Below are 22,118 nucleotides of genomic sequence, written 5' to 3' on the forward strand. Positions count from 1 at the left end.
AGATACCTGCACCATGACCAGCTAAAGTTCCATCCTGCTTTTCTCTTATTTCAATTTCTTCTTCATCTGACGGTTTATGCCTCAAGGACTCCCCAGTCACAAGGGTAGTTTTATACTCTCTGAACACTTCATGTAAGTCTGGTTTCATCTGTTCTGCACAACTCTTCTCTTGCAGTGTTAGCCATTTTTTACATTTTTCACCTCTGCTATCAGCTTTTCCTACACCACACAGCTCTACAGGGCAAGTAGACACTTGCTTTTTTAAGTCAGTTTTGAGGAATGAAAGCTCTAAAATAGATGGTTCCAACTCTAACGGGTCCTTCCTAGTTTCATCACCAAGAGAAGCCTGCACTTCCGATGGCAACAGTTCCAATACCTCTTTTCTTTCCGCACTAAGCAAAGACTGGACTTTTTGCATCTCTGGTTCCAGCTCCTTCCTGGCTCCATTACTAAGTAAAGTTTTTACTAGGGAAGATTCCACTTCCAACTCAGTTGGTGCAGCTTTCACTTGATGAACTTCAAGCAAGTCCAAGTCCCAATCCACTCTCTCCTTTGTTTCTTCTCCCAAGGAAATCTGTACCTCACATGGTATCAGTTCAAATAGTTTCCCTCTTTCATCTCCGCATACAGGTTGTATTTGAAGTGATGACTCCATTTCCAACCAATTCTCTCTATTACTAAATGAAGGTGACACTTCAAGTGATTTCAGGTTCATTAGCTCCCCCGTTTCATCATCCAAAGGCTGTACTTGGAGTGATTCCAGTTCTGACAATTTTTTCTTTGTTTCATCAGTCAAGGAAGTCTGCATTTCTAGTGACTCCGGTTCCAGCACCTCTTCTTTTATTTTGTCACCCAAGGAAGGGTGCCCTTCGAGTGACTCTAACTCCAGTAAGAGCTTTTTTAGTTCATCAAGTGAAGAGTGCATTTGTAACTGCTTCATTTCCAACAGCTTCACATTCTCATCCAGGGAAGGCTGCACCTCAGCTGATGGAAGTTTCAAGAGCTCTTTTCTTTCTTCACCCAGGAAAGACTGTACTTCAAGTGATAATTCTAACATCTCTGCTTTGAGTTCATTATCCTCCAAGAACTGTGCTTCAAATGGCTCAAGATCTAAGTCCTTTGTTTCATTACTGGCAAGAAGCTGTGGTTCAGATGTTTTTGGTTCTACATATATCCTTGTTTTGCTATCACTCTCTTTTTTCAATAAAGCAGTCTCTGCTTTATTAAGTATTTCAAAATTGGTCTGATGCTCATTAGCAGTTTTGAGAATCACTTTTTCTTCAATTTCTGCAGTATTTTGACATCCATTGTCTGTCAGGTGCAATGGTTCTGCACGAAGTGAAGCATCCTGCAGAGCACTATTTTCCTGCTCGGCATCTCCAGTAGAAGCCACAGCTTTTTCAAGGCAAACAGCATCTGTATTATCTGTCCCTGGACCCTCATTCTTTTCACTGAAATCATTCTGAATGTTTGCCAAAGTCATGTCAGTGTTAAACTTCCAAAAACATTTCATCTCCTCATTGATGTTTTTTCCATTACATTCCACTTTAACAACAGATAAGGGAATTTCAGAAGAGTTATCCTTTTGTATTTCCATTACTGTGACCGCTAGTAAATATTCTGCAGTCATGTCATAGAACTTGTCTTTTGCTTCATTACTCCATGAACCCTCTGGGGAATTAAATCCAGATAGACAGCATGGAAAAGCTTGCATAGGTATTGTAAGCAACAGATCAGGAATTTGTCTAATCATCTCTCTGCCAACAAGTTCCTCAGATCCATAATCCACATGTCTGACAGTTAGGTCGTTATCTTTTATGCTGCTAACTTTTGCTCTGTAAAATTTTCCATCTTCACTATACTTTGCTATGCAAATATCACCACTTCTAATACTAGATCTGAAGTCATCAACACTGCTTATTTCAAGTTCTCCAGTTTCCTGTAGTTTTTTTTCTAAGTAGTTTATATTTTCTGGGTCAGCCATCTGACACCAAAAGTATTCTGGGCCCTTTACTGAAGTGACATAGGTTTCTACAGTCTGAGCTACCTCTGGAGTCTTCCAGAAGAATGATTTAGTGTCAGTTATACTAGAAGCTTTATTGTTCTCATCAAAAGGCAGAGGTTCACACTGATTTGCCACATCAGCACCACTCTCTCTTCTGTCAAGTGCTTCTGTTGACTGAGATTCTTCTCTCATTCCAAAGGTTTCATTAATCAGATCCACTGCTATCATACCTTTCTCATCATAGAGAACAATTTCCCATCTGTCTTTGAGTTTCTCTACAAATTCACAGTTTATTTGAACTTCACTTGTTTTTTCTGAAAAATAACTCACTGCTTCCTGTGTCCAATCTGTAAACTGTTTAGACTGAATTCCAGCCAACGAGGAATGAATACTCATCATTGGAACTGATGAATATTTTTCAAGCAGTCTACTTGTTTCACAAATATTAACGACAGAAGTGTTGCCATAATCTATATATTGTACACTTATCTGTTCTTCAGATAGTTTTTCTTTTACTACAGCTCGATACCACAAGCCGTCTTCTGAAAAAACTGCACAAATTAAGTCTCCTACTTGCACCTGTTGTTGACCGAGACCCTCTGTTCCTGTTTTATTGTTTAATCCTTCTGAAATACTGTTAAGTTCAGGCTCATCACTTGCTAATTGAATATAAAAATCTGAAGGGTTATTTACATGAGAAATGTATACTAAAGTTTTCAGACCAGGCACTAAGTTCCTTGCAGGCAAGTCACATATGCTTTTAAGTGGAAAAAGTGTACTATTTTCTCCTTGATTTCTAGTTTTAACAGTATCAGGATTAACAGTATCAGACTTTATCTCTTTCTTTATAAAGGGTAAAGATTTATTTTCACCTACTTTTTTACCTACTAAGGAAGTACTTGCTGATGGAAAAACGTTGTTACTGTTAAATCTTTCCACAGATCCTAGAAACTTGGTTGACAACTCTCTTTTTGCAGCAGGTTGGAAGTGTTTCACATCCTTACATACAAAACTTTTCTTGGTATTGTACTCTTCTCCTTGGAGTTCAGATCTCCAAGTTTTATTCTCAGACTGTCTCATGTATAGTGCTGATGACTTCATGTTTTCATTCTTCTCTTCTTTGGCATTTATGTTTTTAGAGTGTAGAATTTCATTTTCTACATATTTGTTAGACTCGCTGTTTCTTGGTAAGCTTAAACCCTCTTTCATTTTTGCATTAATTTGAATATTGCCATCATACAGTTCAACTATCAGCTTTCCATCAGATTCTTTTGCTACCACTATCATCTTTAAAGGCTTATCCAAGACAGCGGTTTCAAACCATGTGGTAGCTTCTTTCGGTACATTAGGGATATCAGATAGTGAACATTTTATGGCTTGCATTGGCAAAAGCAAGATATCGTATGCATCATTGGGTACAGGAATCAAGTCTTCTTTCTTTACCACCTGTATATTCCCAAAATCTACAAAGAAGACTTCTTTATTAGGCTTGGTTTTCAAAACTGCTCCTCTGTACCACTGGTTGTCAGTATACCTTGCAAGATACAGGTTTCCAGGGTTTTGTGACATTTTTAAACTGTGCAGTACTTTGCTTAGTCGACCAATGTTATTTGTGAGCTGTTCTAGGACATTTGCACTTCTGGCAAGTTGGCAGTAAAATTTCCATGGATTGTCAACATGTGTTACATAAATTTCTTCTTCACTTCCAATTTTGATGTCATGTGGAGAATAATAGTAAGAGTGTAGCTGAACGGAGGATGCCAGAGGTTTTTGAGGTGGTACAGGTCTGGCCAACCCTTTCTCGGTTAAAAAATGGCACACACTCTGAAAAGGCGTAATTAAGTCCACAACATTAAACAGCTCTTTATTGTTTATGGCAGCTAGAGCAAATATTGTACACTTCAGTTCCAAATGATCTGCTCTGCGATCAACAAACTCCTGAAAAGCTAGGATTGCTTCTTCATCCCAGACAAAAGGATCCTGACCATTTGGTTGGATTAAATTGTAAAGGCTGCATCTGAAAGCCTGAGCCTTTAATTTCAGAAAGTTTGCATTAATTGAGCAGAGATTCTCTACAGAAACCAGCTCCTTGTTCCCATAGTCAACATATATTACTTCTACCTGTTCTGTAGAACACTCTCCACTAATAATCAAAGCTCTGTACCATTTCTCATCCCCTGAATACTTAGCTAAACACACTGGACTTGCCCAACGATGTGGCTGTGCTGAAGTCTTGCAATAATCCTGAATTTCAGCCATTAATGACTTAAGTTCTTGACTGTTTCTACTCAACTGACACCAAAAGTAGCCAGGACTTTCAGCATAGGATATTACCACCTGAACTGTACTACCAACTTCCAGCTGACCTTCATAAGGAGATCCTGGTTTTATTTCCAAGTAGTACTGTATAAGAGAGGAGGGCAGATTTAGGTTTCCCTTAATTTTTTTTTCATCAGGAGCTGAGTCACTTGATAAATGGCAAGTTTCTGCAGTAGGCTGGTCTTTGACTGTCAAAGGCATAGAGTGATTCAGCACTATATTGTCTCTTACTGTTTTGGTTTGCATTCCACTCTTCCTGGCTGTTGAACACACTATCTCCCCCTCGCCAGCATGTTCTTTGGGATCCTGCCTCAGAGACTGAGCAGATAACTTCTGAAGAGTCTCTGGAATATCAGCCCCTTGGAATTTTGCATAGCCTCCTTGGGATAAAATTTTGCTTATATTTTTCTCCCCTGTTTGAGACTGATCAAAAACTTCAATCATATGCTTGTCACCCTGCATACCCAACACCTGGATCATCAGCTCTTTACTCTGCACTGTCCTTTTAAAGTGAGCCACAGTCTCTTTACTCCATGTCTCTCCCAGGGGACAGACATCTGCCAAACAGCACTTCAGAGCTACAGCAGGCAGCTCCCTGAACTGAGGTAGCAGCTCCTTCACCTCATACCAGTCCAAGATCTCCCTGTTGCCTCTATCCACCAGGTGCACTTCCACCCCGTTCCCCAGCACGCTGGTGATAACGGCCCGATAGTAGGCATTCTCCTTCCACTTGGCGCAGCACAGGGCTCTCGGCTGGGGCTCCAGGACGATGACGTCCAGCTTCTGGGCTCGGGAGTAGAAGTCGCTCATGCTCCGCATCAGCTGGCTGAAGGGCAGGAGGTGCTCCTTCAGCCGCAGCCAGAACTCAGACGGGTCTCTGACGAAGGAGACCCGGGCATGGTAGAACACTCCCACCTTCACCCGCACGCCCGGCAGGTGGGTAGTGGCCGGGTCCCTCGGAGCCGCAGTTGCAGGGAGTGTGTCCGCCGGTGGCCCCGGCTCCTTAGGAGGGGCGGCGTCCTCCTCTTCCGGCCGCTCCTGCGCTCCCTGGCCGCCCTGCAGCAACCTGTGGGCCAGACAGCGGGTCTGCACGCCGTAGAGGCAGTTCAGGTTGAGGCCGTTCTCCCCATACAGGTTCACGTAGTAGAGGTGCTCGAAGGGATTGTAGGCTTCGATGCGGGCGCTCACCGCCTTGCCCAGCAGCAGCGCCTTGAGCCCACTGAGCTGGGAGCGGGACCAGCCGCAGCCCCCGTCTGAGATGCCCTGCAGGGCGCACGGGTAGGTCACTACCGGCATGCGGAAACACTCCAGGGGCAGACGGCGGAGGTTAGCCCTGGTGACGAATTCCTTCCTGCCGTAGTCCACGCAGATCACCTGGGCCACTAGCCGACCCTGCTCCTCGGGGAAGATCTCCAGCAACAGCGCGCGGTACCAGCGCCCGTCTATGCCGCGTGCAGCGCAAGGGGAGCCCAGCTTGGGGAGCGGTTCCTGCTCCCGCCTGGCCACCATCTCGTAGATCTGGTGCAAGGAGTCCGAGAGGCGCTGGATCTCCTGAGAAAGACTCTGCAGCTGGCAATAGACGCGGTGGGGGTCGGAGATCTGGGTCACCAGCACCGGCTCAGTCACCCCCAGTTGCAGCCGTGGGTAGAAGAAATCCAGGGCGGCCGGGCCCGGCTGGGGAGTGGTAGCAACAGGATATTGCTGAGCCGAAGTAGGGCCGGGGGGCTCCGGCTTGGGCTGGCGGGGCGTTGCCAGGCAGCGCTTGGCCAGGGCTCGGAAGCAGCTGGGAGTGACCTGCTTGCCCAGGCCCAGGCGGTGCATCTGGGCCAGCAGCCAAGGCAGCTCGAGCAGGACCAGGCGCTGTGGCATCAGCACCTCTCGGACCAGCCCCGACACCTCCTTGGCGTTCAAGTAGCTCAGGAACTCCAGGGCACCCGCCGACCAGCTGGCGGCCGGCTGCTCCCCGCCGCCCGCCCCGGCCCCCCCGGCCCCCGGCGGCACCAGGTCGGCCAGCAGGCAGCCCAGCACCTCGGAGGGCAGGTGGAAGAATTCGTCCCTGCCCCGGGCCAAGTAGTAGGCGTCGGCCGCCACCGTGTGACCCTCGTCCAGCAGGAAGACTCGGCAGCGCTGGCCTTGGCGGCTCACGACCCGGCAGCGGTGCCAACGGTCCCCTAGTTCCACCAGGCACAGGTCCCCCGGGCACAGCCCGGCCCCCGCCGCCGGCCAGACGGCTCCCGGGGCGCTGACCAGGCGCGGCCCGGCCTTAGCCTGGATGTCCTGGTACAGCCGGACATACTCCTCCCGCCGCTCGCCCAGCAGGCCCCACAGCCGCACCAGCGGCACCTCCGGGTGAACGTCCACAAAGGAGACCCTCAGGCTGATGGTGGTGCCGGGGCTGGGGATCCCCTGCACGGAGCACATCCCGCAGCGCGGCTGCCCCGGGACGGGAGCTAGCGGCGGTTCCTCAGGTATAGAGTCACGTGACCGCCCCCAACTGCCCCTCACGGAGCCGACCGGCTATGCCTACAACGGTGCACGGTTATAGGCTGTTCTTCCTCACGTGACCCTTCCCGCACCCGCCGGGTGGTCCGCGCGCTTCACTGGAAGGAAAGTCCGTTAAACCAAGGAGGTTTGTGTTAGGAGCGAGGTCGCGTTGGTCCGGTCCATTTTGCCTGGGAGGGGGGTAAGTACAGGCTGGCGGCCCTTGCTGTTAGCGGGGGGCGGGGAGGAAGGGGGTGTCAGGGCGCCGCCGCGGCAGCCGGCAGCCCGGGGGTGTCCCCCGGGTCAGCGCGCCGCCGCGGCAGCCGGCAGCCCAGGGGGTCCCCCTGGGTCAGGGCGCCGCTGGGGCAGCCCAGAGGTTCGGGCTGCCCATGGTGCGCTGACCCAGGGGAATCCCTGGGCTGCAGGCAGAGGCTCAGAATCCCTCTCCCTCCCAGAGCAGGGGCTCCAGCCTGTGCCGTTTTTCTTGTTGCCAGCGGGAGCGCCGGCGGCTGGGAAGAGCTGCACAGCTCTGCTTAGGGCACGTGGCAGGAGCCCTGCGAGGGTAGCGCAACACCAGGGCTTCTTGAGGAAAGCGGGGGCTGCCCCCTGGCTCAGCCTCCACGTCAGCCCCAGCGAGGGGCATGGAGAAAAAAAGAGCCTCAGCCGTGGTCTGGTGGAGTGGAGGAAGAAAGAGAACCCAGATGCTCATGCGTTGGGCAAGGTTAGCAAGTGCCTCCCCACAGGTCGGCCTCAGGTGCCTGTGCTCCTGCCCCCTTGGTCCTTAGCTGGTCCCTGCTGCTGCTCCCCTTGTGCCTGGATGGCTGGAGAGAACAGCAGCCTGCAGAGCTGAGCTGCCCCAGTGCCCCCAGGCACCCCCCTCACCCCATCCACCCCATAGCCCTGACCCCCAGCTCCGAGCCCAGTCCCTCTGAGCTGGAAACCCCCTTGACGCCATCCCTCCCACAGCCCTGATCCCCAGCTCTGAGCCCAGTCCCTCTGAGTTGGAAACCCCCTCATCTCATCCCATCCCCCCCACAGCCCTGACCCCCAGCTCTGAGCCCAGTCCCTCTGAGCTGGAAACCCCCTTGACGCCATCCTCCCCACAGCCCTGATCCCCAGCTCCGAGCCCAGTCCTTCTGAGCTGGAAACCCCCTGACCCCATCCCCCCCACAGCCCTGACCCCCAGCTCCTAGCCCAGTCTCTCTGAGCTGGAAACCCCCTGACCCCATCCTCCCCACAGCCCTGACCCCCGGCTGACAGATAGTGTCCCTAACACAGTTATTGCTCTTCGCATCCTCTTGACTCTATTGCTATTCGAGGAAGGACTGCTAGGAACAGATGGCGTTCACCTTTCGAAGAGGGGAAAGGCCTTATTTGCGCACAGACTGGCTAACCTAGTAAGGAGGGCTTTAAACTAGGTTCGACGGGGACAGGTGAGCAAAGCCCACAGGTAAGTGGGGAACAAGACCTGGGAGATGGGTTGGAAACAGGAGGGAGCACGGGCTATAATGGCAGAGAGGAAGGAGGGTCAGGGCGAAGCTGGGAGGCAAGATCAAACCAGTATCTTAGATGCCTATATACAAATGCAAGAAGTATGGGTAATAAGCAGGAAGAACTGGAAGTGCTAATAAATAAATACAACTATGACATTATTGGCATTACTGAAACTTGGTGGGATAATACACACGACTGGAATGTTGGTGTGGATGGGTATAGTTTGCTCAGGAAGGATAGACGGGAAAAAGGGAGGAGGTGTTGCCTTATATATTAAAAATGCACACACTTGGACTGAGGTGGAGATGGACATAGGAGATGGAAGTGTTGAGAGTCTCTGGGTTAGGCTAAAAGGGGTAAAAAACACAGGTGATGTCGTGCTGGGAGTCTACTACAGGCCACCTAATCAGGTGGAAGAGGTGGATGAGGCTTTTTTCAAACAACTAACAAAATCATCCAAAGCCCAAGATATGGTGGTGATGGGGGACTTCAGCTATCCAGATATATGTTGGGAAAATAACACCGCGGGGCACAGACTATCCAATAAGTTCCTGGACTGCATTGCAGACAACTTTTTGTTTCAGAAAGTTGAAAAAGCTACTAGGGAGGAAGCTGTTCTAGACTTGATTTTAACAAATAGGGAGGAACTTGTTGAGAATTTGAAAGTAGAAGGAAGCTTGGGTGAAAGTGATCATGAAATCATAGAGTTTGCAATTCTAAGGAAGGGTAGAAGGGAGTACAGCAAAACAGAGACAATGGATTTCAGGAAGGCAGATTTTGGTAAGCTCAGAGAGCTGATAGGTAAGGTCCCATGGGAATTAAGACTGAGGGGAAAAACAACTGAGGAAAGTTGGCAGTTTTTCAAAGGGACACTATTAAGGGCCCAAAAGCAAGTTATTCCAATGGTTAGGAAAGATAGAAAATGTGGCAAAAGACCACCTTGGCTTACCCTTGAGATCTTGCATGACCTACAAAATAAAAAGGCATCATATAAAAAATGGAAACTAGGTCAGATCACGAAGGATGAATATAGGCAAATAACACAGGAATGCAGAGGCAAGATTAGAAAGGCAAAGGCACAAAATGAGCTCAAACTAGCTATGGGAATAAAGGGAAACAAGAAGACTTTTTATCAATACATTAGAAGCAAGAGGAAGACTAAGGACAGGGTAGGCCCACTGCTCAATGAGGAGGGGGAAACAGTAACGGGAGACTTGGAAATGGCAGAGATGCTTAATGACTTCTTTGTTTCGGTCTTCACTGAGAAGTCTGAAGGAATGTCTAATATAGTGAATGCTTACGGGAAGAGGGTAGGTTTAGAAGATAAAATAAAAAAAGAGCAAGTAAAAAATCATTTAGAAAAGTTAGATGCCTGCAAGTCACCAGGGCCTGATGAAATGCATCCTAGAATACTCAAGGAGTTAATAGAAGAGGTATCTGAGCCTCTAGCTATTATCTTTGGGAAATCATGGGAGACGGGGGAGATTCCAGAAGACTGGAAGGGGGCAAATATAGTGCCCATCTATAAAAAGGGAAATAAAAACAACCCAGGAAACTACAGACCAGTTAGTTTAACTTCTGTGCCAGGGAAGATAATGGAGCAGGTAATCAAAGAAATCATCTGCAAACACTTGGAAGGTGGTAAGGTGATAGGGAATAGCCAGCATGGATTTGTAAAGAACAAATCGTGTCAAACTAATCTGATAGCGTTCTTTGATAGGATAACGAGCCTTGTGGATAAGGGAGAAGCGGTGGATGTGATATACCTAGACTTTAGTAAGGCATTTGATACAGTCTCGCATGATATCCTTATAGATAAACTAGGAAAGTACAATTTAGATGGGGCTACTATAAGGTGGGTGCATAACTGGCTGGATAACCGTACTCAGAGAGTAGTTGTTAATGGCTCTCAATCCTGCTGGAAAGGTATAACAAGTGGGGTTCCGCAGGGGTCTGTTTTGGGACCGGTTCTGTTCAATATCTTCATCAATGATTTAGATGTTGGCATAGAAAGTACGCTTATTAAGTTTGCGGACGATACCAAACTGGGAGGGATTGCAACTGCTTTGGAGGACAGGGTCAAAATGCAAAATGATCTGGACAAATTGGAGAAATGGTCTGAGGTAAACAGGATGAAGTTTAATAAAGATAAATGCAAAGTGCTCCACCTAGGAAGGAACAATCAGTTTCACACATACAGAATGGGAAGATACTGTCTAGGAAGGAGTATGACAGAAAGAGATCTAGGGGTCATAGTGGACCACAAGCTTAATATGAGTCAACAGTGTGATACTGTTGCAAAAAAAGCAAACATGATTCTGGGATGCATTAACAGGTGTGTTGTAAACAAGACACGAGAAGTCATTCTTCCGCTTTACTCTGCGCTGGTTAGGCCTCAACTGGAGTATTGTGTCCAGTTCTGGGCACCGCATTTCAAGAAAGATGTGGAGAAATTGGAGAGGGTCCAGAGAAGAGCAACAAGAATGATTAAAGGTCTTGAGAACACGACCTATGAAGGAAGGCTGAAGGAATTGGGTTTGTTTAGTTTGGAAAAGAGAAGACTGAGAGGGGACCTGATAGCAGTTTTCAGGTATCTAAAAGGGTGTCATCAGGAGGAGGGAGAAAACTTGTTCACCTTAGCCTCCAATGATAGAAGAAGCAATGGGCTTAAACTGCAGCAAGGGAGATTTAGGTTGGATATTAGGAAAAAGTTCCTAACTGTCAGGGTAGTTAAACACTGGAATAAATTGCCTAGGGAGGTTGTGGAATCTCCATCTCTGGAGATATTTAAGAGTGGGTTAGATAAATGTCTATCAGGGATGGTCTAGACAGTATTTGGTCCTGCCATGAGGGCAGGGGTCTGGACTCGATGACCTCTCGAGGTCCCTTCCAGTCCTAGAGTCTATGAGTCTATGAGACTCTCCCAGTTTCTGTGGCCAGTGGTGAGCGAAGCTTCTCGAAGCTCAAATTGATAAAAACATACATGCGAACATCAATGTTGCAACAAAGACTTGTTGGGCTATCTACCTTGTCACTAGAACATGACTTTCATTGCTCACAGCATTGACTTGGAGGAACTTGTTTCTAAATTTGCTAAACTTAAAGCGCAGAAACATAAATTCTAAATTATAACATGTTACTCTGTGTGTATTGTCTATAATGTATGTGATTTTTGGGGGGGGGGGGGAGCAAGATGGAAGTTTCACCTAGGGCGCAAAATATGCTTGCACCGGCCCTGGGTGAGGGCCAGGAATACCACTTGGTGCAGGATGGGTGGGTGGAGGCCTGTGGCGGTGGGGTAGGCAGGGCCGGCACTACCATTTAGAATTGCTGGAGGGGGCGGTAGGCGGCTCCGGTGGAACTGCCGCAGTGGCGCCTGCAGAGGGTCCGGTGCTCCGCGGCTCCGGTGGAGCTACCGCAGTCATGCCTGCAGACGGTTGGCTGCTCATGCGGCTCCGGTGGACCTCCTGCAGGCATGACTGCGGCAGCTCCACCGGAGCCGCGAGAGCAGCGCGCGGGGCGGCGAAATTGCCATCCGCCTAGAGCGCTCAAACCCCTAGCGCCAGTCCTGGGGGTAGGCCTGCGCCTGGCAGCTGTACTCCCCCGGCTCAGGGTCACACACAGCCTGCTGGGCTCTGTCCCAACCTGTTGCCTTCATGGGCTGCCCCTGGCTGCTCAGGGTGATGCATTTCATACTGAGGTGTGAAACATGACGTGGGGCTTGTTTACATGCTACTTGACATCAGGGGAGAGCATTGCATGCTGGGAGGGACCTGCTTTTACAAGCTGTTTGGGCTGAGGAGCAAGCATTGCATTCTGGGAGCTGTCTCTACAGGGAGCTCAGCCTCAGGGTGAAGCATTACTCGATGGGACTTGCGTACAGACGACTTGAGGTCAAGCTGAAGTGTTGGATGCTGGGACCTGGCACTGCATACTGCTCAGGGTGAAGCATTTCATGCTGGGACCTGTCTCTGTAAGTTGCAGCTTGGGCTCAGTGTTAAGTGCTGGGAATTGTCTGTGGGCCGCACCCAGCTGCTCAGTTCAAACAGTGGTTGTGATGCCAGTGCACAGTTGGGAGCATGTTTCTGTGTGGATGCAATCTGTATTACACCTCTACTAGCAGGATCACATGGTTAGCATGTAAAATTTCTCTAAAGCACACAAGATGAGGGCTGAGTGCTAAGCTCAGCTCCCCAAAAACACAGGACAATAAGATCCTAAAATTAGCCATTAGGTGTCATAAAGTACTTTTGTAAATTAGCAGGACAGGGACAGCTGTAATTTAAACAGCTTCCCACATCTGTCTGTGGGCCACTGCAACAGCCCAGAATAGCCAATGCACAAAACAAACTGTCTGTACCCCAGAGCTGATACACCCCTGCAGCAGGGCTGAACTGGGGCAAGTGAGTATAAGGGTATTATACCACGCCTATGATCTCCAGGGAGTCATCCTTAGCCTGGGGAATTCCCAGATAGGATGATCTATCTGTATTTCTGTGGCATAGAGGAGAAGGAATGCAGCTCAGAAATGAGGCCAGTCCCTCACATTTAAAATGTACTGTTTCAAGAAATTTGATACACTACATAATTGGCAATGTTGACCAAGTAATACGAATAAACAAGGTTAAGATTTTGTCACAGATATTTTTAGTAAAAGTCATGGGCAATAAAGAAAAAATAATGGAAGCCTGTGTCCTGTCCATAACTTTTTCTAAAAATATTCGGTAGGGGTTCGGAGCTCCAGGATCCTCCTGCCACTCAGCAGCTCTGGGGTACTCCCACTGTCTGCAGTGACCCAAGAGTTCTGGGGGCCACCCACTACCTGCATTTCCCTGCAGGCAGGGGGAACTTGCAGCTCCAGGCTGCTATGGGCTGAAGTCATGGAGGTTGCTGGAAGTCATAGACTCCATGACTTCTGCGACCTCTGTGAAAAAATCGTAGCCTCACATATAAATGTACACCAAAAAAATCAAACATAGGTGTTTAAAACAAAACGCCTAAATAAGAGTGGCCTTATTTTCAGAGATGCTTAGTTTCCCACTGAAGTAAGAATTATGGCCACTTTACATGGCTGAACATCAGCAGTTTATTCAGATGTCTAATGGATTTAAGTGTCTAACTTGGGGAACCTATGTTTGAACATTGTGGCCTGGGTGTTTATTACTATGCATTAGTGTATTTGACACTTAATGTACTTACAACTTTTAATACTTACATTTTAATTTATTTGTAAACATAAAGCATGCCAGATTCCTGCCATCAATATTAAACTTTATTAAGCATTATGCTTCTTCCTTAAATATTTCTTCCCTAGGTACAGCTTTAGTAAAAGCCAAACAGTGTCTTTCATCAAAATGCTGTAATACACTGAAAAGTGACTGTAAACATAGCATCTGAAGAGATACGTCTATTTGGGTGGCCAGACTTGCAGGGCCATTGAAGGTGAGGGCAGAATTTTGCCTGCAGATTTATTATTGATTGTGATGATGTGTGAGAAATAAGGAATTCAGGCTGAGTTTTCAGGACAGTTAGGAAAAAAAATTCTACTTATGAACAGAAAACATTTGACATCAAAGACACTGAGACATGAACACAGGACCTTACATTCTTACAGAGCAATTTTTCAGAGCAGGCTTGCACTTTGTGTTCCAGCATACTATCCAAATGTTGGCCAGTGTCAGCTGGTTGTATCCTCCCCTCTCCTCTGCAATCCAGACAGTATTTGGAGGGTGTCTGGTTAGACAGGCTATAGTTTTCATCCTCCAACTGCAGGATGTTGTTCAGTTTCCATCCAATCTGATTAAGATACTCAAAATGTTCATAACATCATTGAACAATTTGTAGATTGAAAACATTTTGTGTTTATGATCGAGAATCCAGAAACATGTAGGCCAGAGGTGGGCAACTGTGGCCCACAGGACCCTCCTGCCCAGCCCCTGAGCTCTTGCCCTGGGAGGCTTGCCCCCAGCCTCTCCCCTGCTGTTCCTCCTCCCCCACAGCCTCAGCTCACCCCACCGCTGGCACAGTGCTCTGGGTGGCAGGGCTGCAAGCTCCTAGGGCAGCACAGCTGCAGAGCCGCAGCCTGACCTGGTGCTCTGTGCTGTGCAGTGGTGTGGCTGGCTCCAGCCGGGTGGCGCGGTGGCTGCCTGTTCTGCTGCTCTAGGCAGCACAGCTGTAGCACCGCCAGCCACTGGTGCTCCAGGCAGCATGGTAAGGGGGCAGAGAGCGGGGGGGGGGGGTTGGATAGCAGGCAAGGGCGTTCGGGGTGGTGGTCGCGGGGGTGTGGATGGGGTCGAAGTGGTGAGAGGGCGGGGAATGGGGGTTGAATGGGGGCAGGGGTCCCGGGAGGGCAGTCAGGAAGGGGAGAGGGGGTTGGATGGAGCAGCGGGGGGCAGTCAGGGGCAGGGGTTCTGGGGACAGTCAGGGGACAGGGAGAAGGGATAGTTGGATGGGGCAGAGGTCCCGGGGGGCAGTCAGGAAGGAGACGGGGTTGGATGGGGCGGCAGAGGGTCCGGGAGCTGTTGGGACAGGGAACGGGGAGGGTTGGATGGGGCATGAGTCATCAGGGGACAGGGGGCTGTCAGGGGGCAAGCAGCGGGGGGCAGGGGAGCAGATAGGGGGCAGGGACCAGGCCACGCCTGGCTGTTTGGGGAGGTACAAACTCCGCTAACCGGCCCTCCATACAATTTTGGAAACCAGATGCGGCCCTCAGGCCAAAAATTTGCCCGCCCTGATCGAGGCAGACTGAGGGCAGGTACTATACATGTTTTTACACAAAGTTCTGCTGGTACAAATTAGTCCTGACCTGCTAACTTACCCCTGGAGTTCTCAAAAGACACCTCTGTCCAAAAGACCTGCTGTGGGACTTAAGCAATCTCTAGTCATTGTGATTCCCTCTGTACTGGTGAATTTCATCAATAGCACAGTAGTGTGTCCAAGCAGGTAGTGGTGGTGTGAAATGGGTAAACATCCATTGAGAAATAAGTTGAGCCTATCAATTTCTTTCACATGTTATATCAAACATATCTGAGGCCAGGTCTGCACAGCTGAATCTACTGTATTAACCTATTACAGCACCTAGTACTTAATGCTTGGTTTGCTAAGAAATGACAGACTTCTAATGAAGAGGTAGCTACAGGAGATTTTCCTTTACTGTGCGTGTGTGTCTTATTCTAATGAAAGGCTCCAAAATTTACACCTCGAGTCTTTTATCCACAGAACATGTATAATGCACGATTAAAAAGGTACATGTTCTATAGAACTACCTAGAGCTCAGTCAAGTCTCATCCTCAGCTACAGGAGCCTTCTCTAGGATTAAAAAAGTAATTTGTTTTGCCTCTGCTGAATCTTCCAGCACGGCTGGTACTTATTGCTAGTTGGGAATAGTGCTTTTTGTGATGGACACTTATGCCATGGAGACCACCAACTCTATATACCACTTTAGCAACCACCTCTGAAGAGAGACCACCTGTCACATGCGACTACTTGCAGAGGCCACAGAAAGTTTTTCCCCTATAATTTAACTGCGAAGAAACTGTAAAGAGGGATGACCTGTCATCTGCAACCAGCAACCACATTTTCTTTACTCCCATTCATAAACACAAACCTGCAGGAGAAACTGATCTTCACTTCTCAGTAGGAGTCTAGTGTACCATACCAGGCCACCCTTACTTCTGCACTTTGCTGATGATGGCACTGCTGGTGAGAATAGCCAAGCAGGGCACCCAGCCAGCAGCCAATGCTCTCCCATGTGCAAACCTTTGAAGACTGACCACCTCTTACAAGAGACCACTTTTGATAACTCGCAAGAGTGATTGCTCTTGGCAGGTTTTACTGTACTGTAGTCTGTCAAGTGGCAGTCAGAAGGTAATATTAAATCACTATCACCAAGACTGAATTTGAAGTGATGACCTAAAGGTGAGAAACTATTGCCAGTTCCTAAAATAACCAGTTTCCTTAGGGATGGGGTGTTTTATTGATGATCTACTGGATTTCCAATTGTGTTTTATTTGTTATGTGATTATTAATATATGCTTTCAAGATCTTAAAAAGAACTAACTCCGCAGATCCTTCTGATTTGTTCATAGGTAAGCCAGAATACCAATGACCAAGGAGCCTGGAAAAGTAACCACACAAATTTTTACAAACTTAGAACAGAGGAAACATTTTAGTAAGTATTCATTAGCCACTTTAACAGAGATAAATACATAACTATATTGAAGTGTTTGTCTTAGCTAGATTATAAGAAGTTTATGGAGGGTGTCGTATTGTATGTTGCCTATAGTTAAAATTGCCCAGCCTTTCCAATAAAGAGCCTCTTTCCAATTTATTTTGCTCAAATGTAACCCTTTGGGCTGAAATTTTCCATGCCAGGCATCTGCTACAGGCTGAATTTTTTCAGAAAGTTTCAGTAAAAATTGTTCAGCTGTTTCCAAAAATGAAATTAGGGGAAAATACATAGTTTTGCCCATGTCAAAGAAATTCTTACAACTGTTTAGATGAGCAGCTCTAAACCAACATACTTTGGAGAAAGGAACTGAAATTTGACAGGGTGCTTGTCTGTGTCAGAGATGTGCTTTTGGTTTTTTCTATGAAAAACTATGCAAAATTGGCCAAATTATAAACCTTTGAAAAAAATCTCAGTTGGCACATGCTCAATAGAGACTTGTAAGAGTTTGGTTGCTAAATTCCCTGAAGATTCCATCTGTACTGGGCATAGTCTAGCCCAGGGATACAGTAGCTGAGCAGGACTTTCCTTGCAATTGTTCTTTCTAGCTGCTGTGATACCAGGCACAGGAACTGAGAGCAGAAAGATTTTCTTTCCTGTGCTCTCTTTGCTGGTGCCCAGGTACCCTGAAAGAGGAAGCTGCTTGACTTGAATGCAGACAACAAGAGTCAGACTTGGTGGGAAGGGAAGTGGGGGGAGTAAATTGGTGCCAGTGGGACTGGGACTAGTTGGCAAAGGAGACTGGGAGCTGAGGAAAAGGAACCAGGGGATTGAGAATAAGTGGGTGGGTAGAAGACTGACATTGGTCAAGGACCCAGAAGAGGGGGAGACTGGAACAAGGAGCCTAGGGGAGGAGAGAGTGGTTGGACAAGAAGATTGGGGCAATCAGAATAATATCACATTTGTTTTGGAATATAGTGTCCACACAGAGAGTTACACTGAGATGGCTTTAGCAGAATCATTATCCCACTATAGCTATGCCTGTCTGCTTCCCTGTGTAGACAAGCACCTGGCTTATGAGATTTGAGAACTTGACAATTCAGGATGAGTGAAGGCAGGCATATAACCAGACACAAAGTTCTGTCAGTACACATCAATCTTGATCTGCAACATCCCTATTATTCCAGGCCTGAAACCTCTTCTGAGCAAACACTAATGGTCATGTCAGCCAATGTGGTTGGTTGATGGAGTGGACAAATGACAACTCTAATCTAGCGAAGGAGTTTTTATGGTGCCTGTTATGAAGGTATTTAAACACAGTGACCAGTCTTTCCCATGTAACCATAAGCAAGGCTTGGGTTCATGCCTCCATGATTAGTAAATGACTAGTGTACTAAGAATGCACACTAATTCACTTTATTTTAAAAACCTCATATTAATATTTTCCAAGTTTAATGATATAGTAAATGCAACAAAGGACTATGAAATACATATTTTAATATCAGTATTGCTGTAAGATATTCTGTGTAGTTCTCTAATTGTTTTAGGACCCAATACTGCAGGGTGCTGAGTGCCTCCTACAAAGCACTCCAACTTCAGTTCCCAGCAAAGTCAATGGGAATTGAAGGCATTCAGCAACTGGCAGGATAAGACTCTTAATGCATCAAAGGAACCCCTGTAGTTGTACAACACTGCATTACAAACTATCTAGCTGTAAAGAATTTATACTAAAAGAGGAAAAGTCATTTACCATTCGCATCCAGGTTGGTAAAAAGCCTTTGTATAGAGACATAAATCCTTCACCTTGTATAGCCTGAATCAAGCAGTCTGCAGAAGACTTATACAGCAGTCCTCTAGACATGAGGAAGGAGAACAAAATGAAGTCGGTGTTACAAATACACAAGTAGACTGTAGGAAATGAAAGTATTTCAGCACCATCATCCCCACCCAATATAACACCCCCACATCTTCCATCAGGGTAGTTCCTATGAAAGGTTATATTTAGAAACAAGATCCCTGGCGTAGACTCCCTGAAGTCAATGAAGCTATACCAGGGATTAATTCAGCCCAAAAAATAAACTATATGTAAAGTTCTCACTTAATTTAAAGTATAATTATGGACCATTACTACAAAAATATCTTTTATATACAAAAATAAACACCAAGACTAAAGCAGAATGATAAGAGTAGACTAGAGATCCAAGGCCTGATCTATCAAAGAAATCAATGTGAATCTTTCCATTGACTTCGTGGGGAGTTCAGTTTGGGTCCCAAATTACTACTGAAGTTGGGAAATACCCTCTAGAAATATCCATACCTTCCCTGTTTATCTCTTGGTTGGTTCATTATCCGTGTTTTGACAACATCAGCAGGAGTTCCCAGGATAGCAGCTACCAGGCCAGAACACGCACTATCAATAAAAAACAATATTTGAAGGAAAAACATATCAAAGTTTATCATCCCAATTCAACCACCTAGATCTCAGTTTCAAAAATAAAGATTTTTTAGGGCTGTTGTCATTAAACCATGATTAATGTCTCATAACTTAAATGTGGGTTTCCCAGTTAGGCTAGAGCTGGGAACAATTGCCTCAGCTCTGGCACTCGCGTATCTCCACTCAGAGTCAGTTGGCCTGGCTTCACTGGCACAATGTGAGGCATGTACAATGTGTAGGGGGGTATGCGAGGTCAAGTGCCCCCGTAGATTTCTGCTTGGTGGAGGAAGGGAGAGGGGCTCCCTTCTCTTGCTGTGCCTGCGCCCCGGCAAGCTCCACCTGTCCCTGGCAGCCGAGCCTGGGCAGGGAGCAGAAAGGGCAGGACCAGCAATTCTGTGCAGCACAGCAGCTGCCTGTGAGACAGCCTGGCTAGGGCAGTGGCCTGCCCTGCCCCCTCTGCTCCCCACCTGGGCCAGGCTGCCAGGGCCTGGGCCCAAGCAAGCCAGAAATGTGATGGGGGAAGGAGGGCTCCAGCTTGCTCAACCCTTGTCTTGGGCAGCCAGGCTGGGTGGGGAGCAGAGGGGGTGGGCCAGCCTGGGCCGCCGCCCCAGCCAGGTTCTCTCTGGCAGCCACTGTACTGCATAGAGTCAGTGACCTGGAGTGGCCAGTTTCAGCTGCTGTGAGAAACGGCTCCATCCCACTCCCTGCCCAGGCCCAGCTGCCAGGGACAGGTTCTGAACATGCTTGGAGGTGCACTAGGAGACAGACCGAGATCCTACCATCCCGAAAGGTAACTGCTGGGGTGGGGAGAGTAGGGTGGCCCCAGGTAGGGTGCAGGGCAGGGAGGTTGCTGGGCAGAGGAAACACATGGGGTGGTCATGTGTCCTCCGTTTAGATTGTGCCCCCTCCCCCCCGCAGTATCAGGAGGCACAAGTCATCATGAGGTAGTACATATCCTTGAAGAGCAGCTGGAAATCTTGTGGAGCATGGGACCTTCTTAAGGGAACTACATGCACAAATACTCAAACACCAGGAAACACTCTGGGAAAATAGTGTATGTAGGTACTGTAGAATCACACCATAATAGTTCCATGGAGCCAAGAATACAACAGAATAGAACAGTAGGTTATACTGGGACAGAGGAAAAATGAATAAAGATCAGATGGGATAATGGAAGGTAACTGGTATAAATTAGCATTGCTTCACTGATTTTAATGGAGCTATACTGATTTACAGCAGCCAAGGATCTGGCCCATCACTAACAACTCCTAAAATGCAAGACTAATCCATTTAAAGTCTTGTAGTTTTGGATATGTGCGACTAGTGAAATTAAGGCAACCAGCGGGATTACAGTGCATCACAAACTGAATGAGCCAAAAATGTCATGCAGTTGTGAAAAAAGCTATTTTTTCAAGTGTATTAACAGAATGTCCTGTGTAAGATACATTGGAGTTAATTGTTCTGCTCTACTTAGAATTGATGACGCCTCAGCTGCCGTACTGTGTCCACTTTTGGGCACCACACTAAGAAAGAAGTGGAAAAGCTGGAAAGCCTCTGAAGGAGAGCAACAAAAATCATAAAAGATTTAGAACATCTGACCTATGAGGGAAGGTTAAAAAAGAACTGGGCATGTTTAGCCTTGAGAAAAGAAGACAAAAGGGGGCCCTGGTAAGTCTTCAGATATGTTAAGGGGCTGTCACAGAGAACAGTGATCAATTGTGTTCCCTGTCCACTGAAGGTAAGACAAGAAGCTTAATCTGCATCAAGGGAGATCTAGTTAGAATTTTTCCCCTAATATAGTTAAATACTGGAATAGGTGACCAAGGGAGGTCGTGTAATCCATCATTGGAGGTTTTTAAGAACAGGTTAGACAAACACCTGTCAGGGATGGTTTATGTATACTTGGGCTCACCTCAGTGTAGGGGGAGAAGGGAAGAGACTAGATGACCTCTCTAGTTCCCCCCTCTATGATTCTGTCAGTCAAAGTGGAAAACACCAGAAGTGAGATACTCTGTGAAATTAATGGTCTTTCTAGTTTAGGAGCCAATCTTTGACAGGTCCAGATACTTCAAAGGAAAATATAAAAGCACCAAAATGGACAATTATGCAATATCATGTCTGAAGGAGAAGTTTCTTCCTAGTCCCAGGGAGTTAGTGTTTGTTTTATATCCTGACATATTAGGGTTGGTATTCTTCTATCTCACTGATTGGCACATTTAAAATTAGACTGGACAAAGCACTAGAAAAATCTAGAAAAGGGAAGAATCCTGCACTGGCAGAGATGAGGGGACAGATAATTTTTTTTTATGTTATGGGCCATGTGCTTTGCTGGTTTAAATTGTCATAGCCACACTGACGTAAATGTAGCTATACCAGTTTTCCCCAGCTGCAGATCTGATCCTATGATTCTAGGGCCTAAATTGTGCCAGGACTGAGGAAAAAAAAACAATTTAAGGACCAAATAAAATCAGCTGGAAAGAGAGTTATCTGCATGATACATTCACGATTTCTATAACTGGGGGGAACATGCTGCTACTGAACCTGTTAATACCCGGGTCACGAATTGATTACACATACATATATAATGCAATTCTGCTTAGGTCAGCCATAGCACTGACTGTAAGAACTGGGGATGAATCCCCGCCAAGGAGAATTTCAAGGTGGGTAAAACAGTAAGCAAAAGAAACCACAAATTTCCTAAGCCCTGGAGGGGGCTCATGTCCCAGAGATAAAGCCCTATGTGCTTATTATGAAGAGTTGCCATGTACATGTAGAGGGCAGAAGACGAAATGCAGATAAAGTAGATTAGGACCTAACCCTACCAGACCTAATTTTTCCATACACACAGATACGTTGGTCTCCGGAGAAGCAGCATATGTACATAGTTAAAAACAGCCTATGGAGAGAGGCCCAGAGATCCATCTAAAGTGTGTCTGATTTTAATATTCCTTCCATTGAGCAGATGGAATGAGATGGGGAGAAATAGATTTCCTGAGTCCCAGACCATTGCTTAAACTGCAAGACTATCCCTTCTTTCCTCTCTCCTTAGGATCATTTTGAATACTGACACCTTTATTGGAATATTATTTGTCTTGGTGCTCAAGAGGCAGTATACCATCCTATTCTCTACATCAGTGGTCTCCAAACTTTTTTGATCGCGTATCCCTATCAGGAAAATTTTTTTGAGCATGCACCACCTGCCGTGCCAGCTCTACCAT

The 22,118-nt window shown here is 46.9% G+C and overlaps 1 protein-coding gene across 5 annotated transcripts in view; it reads right to left on the reverse strand.

The window, feature by feature from the left end:
- LOC127049581 (mitochondrial uncoupling protein 4-like) overlaps window positions 1-22,118 on the reverse strand; it is a 75,678-nt gene that overhangs the window by 8,591 nt on the left and 44,969 nt on the right. For 3 of the 5 annotated variants that reach the window (XR_007774013.1, XM_050950510.1, XM_050950509.1), the window contains exon 1: window positions 7-6,823. Coding sequence is in view for 4 of the 5 variants with exons in the window: in XM_050950510.1 (XP_050806467.1) it covers window positions 7-6,745 (6,739 nt within the window). In the remaining variant the exon portion in view is untranslated. Of the gene's footprint in view, window positions 1-6; window positions 6,824-16,286; window positions 16,416-18,216; window positions 18,320-18,783; window positions 18,877-22,118 lie in introns of those variants that run through there. The other 2 variants (XM_050950512.1, XM_050950511.1) reach the window with 2 other exon arrangements.

Source organism: Gopherus flavomarginatus, chromosome 4, assembly GCF_025201925.1.
Source record: "Gopherus flavomarginatus isolate rGopFla2 chromosome 4, rGopFla2.mat.asm, whole genome shotgun sequence".
NCBI classification, from domain to species: Eukaryota; Metazoa; Chordata; order Testudines; family Testudinidae; genus Gopherus; species Gopherus flavomarginatus.